The sequence below is a fragment of the Lepidochelys olivacea genome (assembly GCF_965140295.1).
Source record: "Lepidochelys olivacea isolate rLepOli2 genome assembly, chromosome: 4".
NCBI classification, from domain to species: domain Eukaryota; kingdom Metazoa; phylum Chordata; order Testudines; family Cheloniidae; genus Lepidochelys; species Lepidochelys olivacea.
In genome coordinates, this window is record NC_140414.1 from 126,759,802 (window position 1) to 126,771,383 (window position 11,582).

At 42.8% G+C, this 11,582-nt stretch overlaps 1 protein-coding gene across 4 annotated transcripts in view; it reads left to right on the forward strand.

Annotated features, from left to right (window-relative positions):
* The window catches only part of TRMT44 (tRNA methyltransferase 44 homolog), a 33,397-nt gene extending 22,062 nt beyond the window's left edge, over window positions 1–11,335 (forward strand). For all 4 annotated transcript variants that reach the window (XM_084627293.1, XM_084627294.1, XM_084627292.1 and 1 more), the window contains 4 exons: window positions 8–191; window positions 699–1,104; window positions 2,139–2,255; window positions 11,046–11,335. In XM_084627293.1, the coding sequence (XP_084483419.1) occupies window positions 8–191; window positions 699–1,104; window positions 2,139–2,255; window positions 11,046–11,278 (940 nt within the window). In that variant the 3' untranslated portion in view covers window positions 11,279–11,335. The remainder of the gene's footprint in view (window positions 1–7; window positions 192–698; window positions 1,105–2,138; window positions 2,256–11,045) is intronic.
* Window positions 11,336–11,582: the final 247 nt, after the last annotated feature.

The window sequence follows — 11,582 nt, forward strand, 5'->3', positions numbered from 1 at the left end:
CTTGCAGGTCTTCCTATTCTTGTTGCTACTTTGTACTGCCTTGTTGCTTCTTTGATTTCCATGGAAAATATAACCGAAGGCAAAGCCAGAAGACACAGTACAGAGAATATCTTGATTTTGTTACACAAGTCGGATTGGAATGTGGCTTCACTGTGGAAGAAGATTGCCTTAGAATTCCCTCAACAAAAAGGGTAATTTCTGACGACATTTTAAAATGCTGCTAGCTCTTTATAACACATATATGTTTGTTCATTATGCCTGTATTGGAGAAGCAGGCCACAACAGATTAGTACATAATTGCAGACAATATTTTCCATACAAAGGCTAAAACCATTCATCTGTCTCCTGCATAGTCTGTCACTGCCCACTTAGTGTCACGAAAAGGGGTCTAAAGGAAGCAAAAGGGGCTCTATCATTTTATAGTGCTACATAATCACATGCATGTTAGTGGAATGAAAATCTTATGGTATATCTGCTTTTCCCATATAGTCTCCTACTGCCTTTGTTTGTCCCATAGCATTTAGGTTGTTTGTCCCTTGCTGTATCTCATAAAATTCACACTGTAAGATCCTTAAAGTAGGGACCCATTTTTGGTCCTGATCCTGCCTTTTGGGTAGGGATTGTAAAGATGCTGTAAAGCATCATGAACACCTTTGGTGCAATATAAATAGTAATTTTATTTATTTTTGCTAATATAGGTATGCCTCATTGGGAAGTCCAGAACATATCCACCTATGCAAGAGGATCGAATCAATAAACAGAGAACACAGTATATTAACAACCGTCAGTCCTGCACTGAGGTCACATCAGACAAAACAGTTAGATCTAATCAGTGTGACAACCACCATGTTGTAAACTGTGTCATTGACCAAGCAGCAGTGTTGGAGCGTGCTGCAAATGAGACAAAGACAGATGGTGGCAGAGTCTGGTTATCTGGATTTCAACCCAGAGAAAAAGTAGAACAAGTCAGGAACTGTGCTGCTCTCCCTCGGGATTTTGTAGATGTTGTGGTTTTGACCGTGGCAAGCTTACTGTTAAATGCAACCCAAGAGAAACCATGGGATCATACACTTGACGTACGTTTGAACACCTGGAATAAAGGAGGTAAGATTGTTCTTTACATGCAATGTACATTGCATACAACAGTGCTTGCTATTAAAACTTACAGTTTTCCTGCTGTCAGTACATACCATGAAAAGTACTGTAATGCTATTTCCTATGGCAAATATACAGAATATTCTTAGGAGTCTCTTTACTGCTGTCATCCCTGTAATTGGTACACTAATGTTAATTAGTTGCAAAGTCATTTGTGAAAATTTCTCTGCTAACCTCCTTAGATGCCATACCATTTAGATTTTTATATCATCTATTCACACTCTGTCTTTTTATCATTTGCTAGATTCTTTTTTTCACATTTAAATACTGGGTGATAGTCTGTATTTTTACTTTTAAAAAATTAACTCAATTTACATTTCATTGTTGACAATTTTAAGGCTACTTTTTGAAAGCCTGTCTGCAAATGCTTATATCTATTTCTTAATTTAGTAAGTTTTTTTTTGACACAGTCCTGCATGACATTCTCATACACAAACTGGGGAAATGTGGCTGAGAATAAATTACTATACAGTGGGTGCAAAACTGGTTGAAAGACTCTACTCAAAGAGTAATTATCAATGGTTCACTGTCAAACTGGGGGACTTGGATAGTGGAGTGGAGAGTATGCTTATAAAATTTGTGGATGAAACCAAGGTGGAAGGGGTTAGCACTTGGGATGACAGGATTAGAATTCAAAACCACCTTGACACATTGGAGAATTGGTCTGAAATCAACAAGATGCAATTTAATACAGTACTACCCTTAAGAAGGAAAAATCAAACGCACAATTACAAAATGGGGACTAACTGGCTAGCTAGGTGATATACTGCTGAACAGGTCCTGGTGGTTATAATGGATCAACCAGCAAAATATTTCTGCCACTCTGGAGAGAAACCATACAAAATAACTCCAAAAATATCCTGTAGCTTCCTGTAACTGCAATGCTGGGATACCATGCTCCAGTGTATAGATTTTGCTTGTAATTATGCTGGTCTGGTGAACTGACATTCCTTTTTTAATGGCTATTTTATTGTTTGCTGCAGAAAGTCTTTCCTTGAGGGAAGTAGCAGAACATTTAGACAAAGAGACTTTAAAGAGATTAAAGAATGAATGTGGAGGCCTGCAGACATTGCTCAGGAACAATCATCAAGTGTTTGAAGGTAAAGAATAGAGAGATTTTCATTGATAATCTCTCATTTATATTTTTATGAGTTGATTTATATATAATTGAAAGATCACTGGATTAGAGCTTCAAAATACTGAGTACACTTCCTTGATGAGCAGAATTTTCCTTATATTTACTCCTATTGTATTTCCTAAAATGTCATTTGTAGATCTTTCCTTTGAAGGGTAGGGCAGAATGAGATTGATGCCTTGCTAATTAGTCAGCTGGTAGGGATGAGCTGTGAATCTGGCATGCTTCCCTATACAAACCATTTCCCCCTTATTTACCTGTTACTGTAGCAGGAATTCTCAGCAGGATGCTACACTTGGACTAGATTGGAGAAAACTTTCCCCCCTCCTACAGTGGTGACAGTGTTGAAGGAAGTCAAGTGCAGATTAAGAAAGTCTTCTGGAGCCTCTCATTAAGACTTAGTCTGGACTTAACAAGCACTCCAGAGAAAAATGCTCACACAAAAGACAACTGGTCTAGAGTGGAGCCTCTAATCATGCGAGGCTTGACAGATTTATACAGGCTGCAGTAGCCTGGCAGAACAGGAAGCTAACAACAAAATAATTTTTTTTTTAATGTTCTGTTGATTTTCTTCGGGTTTTCTTTTTGCTGCTGTCATTGTAGGATTTTTGTGGCATTGATGCCTAGCTGCTGAATAATCTCAAAACCAGCACTTTCAAACGTTGGTGCATAGGTTTGTATAATGTGAGTGTGTTTTATAAAGAGTTTTCAGTTCTTGGATCCAATGGTCCCATGTTAGCAGAAATATGGGAGGCAACTGACCCATGACAATTGTCCAGAGTGTCACCAGGTACCAGTGGATGAACTGGTAGGTTACCAGAAAACGTATATTCTTCTTGTTTTATTGAGAGGAAGTAGGTAGAAGCTTCGTGGTAGTTCCAGACTGTAGTAGTCCTGAGGAATAATATAAAAGCCCAGACAATGTTACATCTACACGAGGACTTTCTATGGTATTAGTCCTATCCCTGGGAAGTGTTAGATGCCACGGAGGTTATAAACATGTGTGCCCTCTGTTGCTACCAACCATGGAACTGTGTGACCATCATTAGGAAAAGTGCTGGTTTTGACACGGTCGGATATGGGTCAGAGTTAACACCCACTGAGAAGAGTCAGTTCACACTTGTCCTTCGGGTTCATGCTGCCCCTTCCATGGATGATCATCTTGTGGTGGAACTAGTGAAGTTCCACTACAAAGCAAGGCGGGGCAGGATTTGGGACCCCCAGCAGAAGGCAAGTTCTCCTGTTTTCCTTATGCCAAGCTCCTTGGGGGCTGGCTGCATGCTACCTGAGTAGAGGAGATTTGGATATGGGGCTAATTGAATAAGTGGCACTGAAGTTACTGCACCTGTGAGGCTTCAGTAGAGACGTCACTCTGCTATTGTGACAGGGCTAGGGGGAGAGGGGATTCTTACCACCAGCCACCCTTGGAGCAAGCTTAAAACTGGCCACGCCAAAGAGGGCAAAGAGAAAATGGGGTCATAGCTCCTCTGCCTTCTCCATGCCAGCAGAACTCGGAGCATGCTGCACCTTTCTGTGGGAAGGGGATGTGGGTGCTCTCTCCTTTTATACCAGCGTGTTCTGGAATGAAGTGTCCTTCAAGCCACTCCCAACACCAGTGCACAATCAAGGCCATTAGCAACATTGCTTGAAACAGCATTCACAGAGTTTGTGACGCAAGACTGAGTGATAGTTTGGGACATCTGGTGGCTCGATTTCTTTTTCTGACAAAGAAGATCCAAAAAGGCGGGAGTGCAAAAAGAATAATTAGCCAGGAGCTTAAAATTACAAATCTGTGCTGGCATTTTATAGTCACATATTTGGTCCAGTTTGGGACTAATATCCTGGAATGATTGAACCTGATCTTACATGCTAACATCCCTCTGTTCGATTCTCTTTGAGTTTTGAGAGAGATGGTAACACTAAACTGATTTCGCTTTTAAGAACTGGGATAAAATGCATTTATATATATTAGCCTATCACAAGGCAAAATAATCCTCTATCATTGGTAGGAGCACTTTCTCTCGGGCCTAAAGGAATGATACAGAGATGGGCAAAAAATGCAGATTTGGGTTAACCAAAGCATGTTGTGAATTTGTGACAAATTGTTTTGATTGGGGGGAGGGAAGGGGCAGGGAACAGCTTTTAAAAAAATTCCAGAAAAGCTGAAACATTTAATTTTCACATTTTCTAAACATTTTGAGTTTTCTATTTGAAGTGACTTTTCATTTTAAAATTACCTTTTAATATTTTCTTTTAATTCGAAAAAAGGAAAGAAAAGCTCAGTCAAAATGAAATTGTTTCATTTTGGATCAAACAAAGCAGTTTAGTTTGTTTAGTCCAAAACAATTTTTTTTTTCAACTTTTTTCACCAAAAATTCTGGTTCTGGGTAAACCGAAAATGAATTTTTTTTTTTTTAAATTGCAAGTGAGCTGAAAAATCAGTGGTATTAAGATTATATTGCACTCCATAGGTTTTAAAAGTGATTTTCAGAATACAGAATAATGTGGATAAATTTTTAAAGATACAGGAGCAGTCCATAATTACATGGGCTAAATGGCATAAAGACAATTGCTCCCGGAAACTTGCCAGTAATTGTTTATCTCCCCTTCCTTCCATCCTCTTTTCTTCTTCCTCTCTTGTGTATTAACTTGCTTTCTATATTGTTTCTTTATTCTTATACATATAAAATTCAGTATACAGTCACAGATGTGTATGTACAGTTTCTGGCCCTGATCCTGCTAGTGCAGCAATTCTCAAACTGTGGGTTGTGAAGCTGAAGCCCGAGTCCCACCACCCGGGGCCAAAGCTGATGCCCAAGGGCTTCAGCTGTGGGTGTCGGGGCTCAGGTTACAGGCCCCCTGCCTTGGGCTGAAGCCCTGGGCTTTGGCTTTGCCCTCCCTTCCCTCCCAAGGGCAGTGGGGCTCAGGCTTTGGTCCCCCCCACCCCAATTTTTGTTGTCAGAAGGGGGTCGCGATGCAATGAAGTTTGAGAACCCCTGTGCTAGTGAATATGGCCAAGGCCTTTTGTGCCTGATGCAAAACTCCTTTAATTTCAGTGGCGCTTCATGCAGGCACAAAGATACATTCACATGATCCAATTGGAGGCTCTAAATCTCTTCTCTGTGGCATACTTTGGTGCACCATTCTCATTGCTGAAGATTCTCATTTACAGATCTCAGAAAGAACACCCTGCTTTTTATTGCCAATTAATTTTTAAAATGTGGAGTAATGCAATATCAAAAGAAAGAGAGAACATGTGCAGGATTACAATATATAGTGTTTAGCTCCTAGCAAAAAGAAGGTTTAACCTGCAGAAAAATGTTTAGGGTAAAGCATTAGTAAAGAGGATTACTTGCAAATACCAGGTTTCTCTATATTACTAATACTCATTATATGTACTATCGCACCTTTTTACTTGGGGATCTCAAAACACTGTACAAACCCTTAATTAGACCTTGTGATACCCGAGTGAGGGGGATACGTGACATATACTTTGCAGGTAGATGGTTGAACTGGGGCACAGAAATTTAAATGATGCTTTGCCCATAAAAGAATAAATTAGTATATTTGTAGAGCCCTGCAAATCTGCAGATATCCGCAGATATCTGCAGACAATGTTTGTGGATCGCGGATCAGATGCAGATACAAATTTTGTATCTGTGCAGGGCTCTGTATATTTGCATTCCTTTATTCTGATGTTGATAGTATTGTATTTATTTAAATGTCTCACTCCGTGTGTGTACACGCGCACACGCACTCCTCCATATGCTTTTATATGATTTATTTACAAAAAAATCAAAATTAATTTTAAAAAGATGTTAAATGACTTCCCTAAAATCACATGGTATTAAGGGAACGCGGTGGAAGAATTAACTCCTCATTTCTAGTTTTCTCCTTTATTTGATGGACACTTCCTTCTTTATAGCGGCCCTGATCCAAAACCCAGGTAAGTCAATTGGAGTCTTTCCACTGATGATAGTGGACTTTGAATCAGGCTCCAAAAGGTTAACTTATTTGTTTGAAAATTTCCCTTTCCCTACAAATAAACAAAGTTGTTTTCCTTTTATAAATAGGTGCCCAGTGTTTGAAGCCAAGAGTTTTCATTCCAGGGCTAACTCCACCTCTTGTTTGGGTTGGGCTTTCCCAAAATTTATGTATTATTTATGCCATTTAAAGAGAGGGATGTTACTTTCCAGTATCTGCATCTCTTTGAGGGGTACCTCTATTTCTACACACAGGGTTTTATTTATTATATAGTTATTTATTTGCTATCCCCTGTAGGATAGTTTAGATCCTAATCCTGACCGCTATCTACAAATGAGTCAGCTCAGCACAGACTACATAAGGTGCCCTAAAACTGTCCAATATAACAATGACATCCCCTATAAGTCCTGGTCTACACTAGGAGTTGAGGTCGAATTTAGCAGCGTTAAATTGATTTAACCCTGCACCCGTCCACACGACGAAGCCTTTTTTTCAACTTAAAGGGCTCTTAAAATCGATTTCCTTACTCCACCCCCGACAAGGGGATTAGCGCTGAAATCAGCCTTGCCGGATCGAATTTGGGGTACTGTGGACGCAATTAGACGGTATTGGCCTCCGGGAGCTATCACAGAGTGCTCCATTGTGACCGCTCTGGACAGCACTCTCAACTCAGATGCAGTGGCCAGGTAGACAGGAAAAGGCCCGCGAACTTTTGAATTTCAATTTCCTGTTTGGCCAGCGTGGCAAGCTGCAAGTGAGTGCAGAGCTCATCAGCAGAGGTGACCAGCATGGACCGAATGGGAGGTACGGGATCTGATCGCTGTATGGGGAGAGGAATCTGTGCTATCAGAACTCAGTTCCAGTTTTTGAAATGCCAAAACATTTGTCAAAATCTCCCAGGGCATGAAGGACAGAGACCATAACAGGGACCCGAAGCAGTGCCGCATGAAATTTAAGGAGCTGATGCAAGCCTACCAGAAAACCAGAGAGGCAAACAGCCGCTCCAGGTCAGAGCCCCAAACATGCCGCTTCTATGATGAGCTGCATGCCATTTTAGGGGGTTCAGCCACCACTACCCCAGCCGTGTTGTTTGACTCCTTCAATGGAGATGGAGGCAACACAGAAGCAGGTTTTGGGGACGAGAAAGTTCACAGCAAGCAAGCGGAGAAACCAGTTTTTCCGACAGCCAGGAACTGTTGCTCACCTTGGACCTGGAGACAGTACCCCCCGAACCCACCCAAGGCTGCCTCCCGGACCCGCCAGGCGGAGAAGGAACCACTGGTGAGTGTACCTTTTAAAATACTATACATGGTTTAAAAGCAAGCATGTTTATCATAAAATCATAGAATAACAGAGTTGGAAGGTACCTCTGGAGGCCATCTAGTCCAACCCCCTGTCCAGAGCAGGACCAATCCCAACTAAATCATCCCAGCCAGGGCTTTGTCAAGCCTGACCTTAAAAACTTCTAAGGAAGGGGATTCCACCACCTTCCTAGGTAACACATTCCAGTGTTTCACCACCCTCCTAGTGAAAAAGTTTTTCCTAATATCCAACCTAAACCTCCCCCACTGCAACTTGAGACCATTACTCCTTGTCCTGTCATCTGCTATCACTGAGCATAGTCTAGATCCATCCTCTTTGGATCCACCTTTCAGGTAGTTAAAAGCAGCTATCAAATCCCCCCTCATTCTTCTCTTCTTCTCTTCCGTAGACTAAGCAATCCCAGTTCCCTCAGCCTCTCCTCATAAGTCATGTGTTCAGTTCCCTAATCATTTTTGTTGCTCTTTGCTGGACTCTCTCCAATTTGTCCACATCCTTCTTATAGTGTGGGACCCAAAACTGGACACAGTACTCCAGATGAGTCCTCACCAATGTCGAATAGAGGGGAACGATCATGTCCCTCGATCTGCTGGCAATGCCCCTACTTATACACCCCAAAATGCCATTGGCCTTCTTGGCAACAAGGGCACACTGTTGACTCATATCCAGCTTCTCATCCACTGTCACCCCTAGGTCCTTCTCTGCAGAACTGCTGCCTAGCCATTCGGTCCCTAGTCTGTAGCGGTGCATTGGATTCTTCTGTCCTAAGTGCAGGACTCTGCACTTGTCCTTGTTGAACCTCATCAGATTTCTTTTGGCCCAATCCTCCAATTTGTCTAGGTCCCACTGTATCCTATCCCTACCCTCCAGCGTTTCTACCACTCCTTCCAGTTTAGTGTTATCTGCAAACTTGCTGATTAATTAAATCATTAATTTAATGATTAATTTACCCTGCCATTCGCTGCTCTCCTGGATGTACTCCCAAAGCCTTTGCAAAAGATTTCTGGGGAGGGCAGCCTTATTCCATCCATAGGACACTTTGATTTCTGGGGAGGGCAGCCTTATTCCATTCCATAGGACACTTTACCACTCCAGGCCAGTAGCACGTACTCAGGAATCATTGTAGAACAAAGCATTGCAGTGTATGTTTGCTGGCATTCAAACAACATCCATTCTTTATCTCTCTGTGTTATCCTCAGGAGAGTGATATCATTCATGGTCACCTGGTTGAAATAGGGTGCTTTTCTTAAGGGGACATTCAGAGGTACCCATTCCTGCTGGGCTGTTTGCCTGTGGCTGAACAGAAATGTTCCCCGCTGTTAGCCACGGGGAGGAGGAAGGGGTGAGGGGCTAGCCACACGGTGGGGGGAGGGAAAATGTGGCGTTGTAACGAAAGCACATGTGCTATGTACGTAATGTTAACAGCAAGATTTACCGTGAAAGAGTGTACACATTGTTCTATAAAATGTGTTTTTTTTTTAAATACCACAATCTCTTTTTTTTTCCTCCACCAGTTGCATGTGTTTCAAGGATCACAGGATCTTCTCCTTCCCAGAGGCTAGTGAAGATTAGAAGGCGAAAAAAAACGCCCTCGTGATGAAATGTTCTCTGAGCTCATGCTGTCCTCCCACACTGACAGAGCACAGATGAATGCGTGGAGGCAGACAATGTCAGAGTGCAGGAAAGCACAAAATGACCGGGAGGAGAGTTGGCGGGCTGAAGAGAGTAAGTGGTGGCCTGAAGAGAGGGCTGAAGCTGAAAGGTGGCGGCAGCGTGATGAGAGGAGGCAGAATTCAGTGCTGAGGCTGCTGGAGGATCAAACTAATATGCTCCAGCATATGGTTGAGCTGCAGGAAAGGCAGCTGGAGCACAGACCACACTACAGTCCCTCTGTAACCAACTGCCCTCCTCCCCAAGTTCCATCGCCTCCTCACCCAGACACCCAAGAACGCAGTGGGGGGGCCTCCGGCCACCCAGCCACTCCACCCCAGAGGTTTGCCCAAGCAACAGAAGGCTGGCATTCAATAAGTTTTAAACTTTTAAAGTGCTGTGTGGCCTTGTCCTTTCCTTCTCCACCACCCCTCCCGGTGCTTCTCTCCTCCACCACCCCTCCGGGGCTACCTTGGCTGTTATCCCCCATTTGTGTGATGAATTAATAAAGAACGCATGAATGTGAAGCAACAATGACTTTATTGCCTCTGCAAGCGGTGATCGAAGGGAGGAGGGAAGGGTGGTTAGCTTACAGGGAAGTAGAGTGAACCAAGGGGCAGGGGATTTCATCAAGGAGAAACAAAGAGAACTTTCACACTGTAGCCCGGCCAGTCATGAAACTGGTTTTCAAAACTTCTCTGATGCGTACCGCGCCCTCCTGTGCTCTTCTAACTGCCCTGGTGTCTGCTATGTGTAACCAGCGGCCAAGTGATTTGCCTCAACCTCCCACCCCACCCCCTTACTCTCACAGATATTGTGGAGCGCACAGCAAGCAGTAATAACAATGGGAATATTGGTTTCGCTGAGGTCTAAGCGAGTCAGTAAACTGCGCCAGCGCGCCTTTAAACGTCCAAATGCACATTCTACCACCATTCTGCACTTGCTCAGCCTGTAGTTGAACAGCTCCTGACTACTGTCCAGGCTGCCTGTGTACAGCTTCAGGAGCCATGGCATTAAGGGGTAGGCTGGGTCCCCAAAGATAACTATAAGCATTTCAACATCCCCAATGGTTATTTTCTGGTCTGGGAATAAAGTCCCTTCCTGCAGCTTTTGAAACAGATCAGAGTTCCTTAAGATGCGAGCGTCATGTACCTTTCCCGGCCATCCCACGTTGATGTTGGTGAAACGTCCCTTGTGATCCACCAGAGCTTGCAGCACTATTGAAAAGTACCCCTTGCGGTTTATGTACTCACCGGCTTGGTGCTCCGGTGCCAAGATAGGGATATGGGTTCCGTCTATGGCCCAGCCACAGTTAGGGAATCCCATTGCAGCAAAGCCATCCACTCTGACCTGCACATTTCACAGGGTCACTACCCTTAATATCAGCAGATCTTTGATTGTGTTGGCTACTTGCATCACAGCAGCCCCCACAGTAGGTTTGCCCACTCCAAATTGATTCCCGACTGACGGGTAGCTGTCTGGCGTTGCAAGCTTCCACAGGGCTATCGCCACTCGCTTCTCAACTGTGAGGGCTGCTCTCATCTTGGTATTCATATGCTTCAGGGCAGGGGAAAGCAAGTCACAAAGTTCCATGAAAGTGCCCTTACGCATGCAAAAGTTTTGCAGCCACTGGGTATCATCCCAGACCCGCAACATTATGCGGTCCCACCAATCTGTGCTTGCTTCCCGGGCATGAATAGCCCATTTATAGTCCATATATGTATGCGCAGATGATCAGTGTAATTCCCACTGACCTCTAGTAATGGTTTGTGTGCTTGCTTTTTTTTTTTTAAACCCTCAGTTCTAAATGGAAGAGTTCATATTCGTGACTGGAGAGAAGAGAAACCCTCAAAGCGAACCAAGTCAGAAGTAAAACGAAGATTTTCTGCTGAAGCTTTTAAAACACGTCTCTGTTGGTTTTTCATCCACCATCCTGATGGCTGTTCTCTGACTTCTGAATCTTGTCCATATGCTCATGGGACTGAAGAGCTGAGGCAGTCTCAGATTATGAAAAAGAAAAAGCACCCACAGTAATGAAGTACTGTTGGTTACTCTTAACAGCACAAATAAATGGATTTCTGATTAATTGAATGGACTTCTGAATGCATGAAGAATGTATAAGATTAAGTCTCTCTCTTTATTTATGTGTTCATTGTATTTATCCAGTTTCTTATAAGTCCTTTTCTAATTTTAACTGATTTTTTTTCTTTTTTAGGGATTTTTATGGACATGAAAATGTTGAAATCCAGATGAAAATGTCCATGATTTATTTTTTTATTTTATTTTTGGTAACATCCTTAAAGTATAGGGTTTTACATTTTGAAAACAGTTGTGGTCT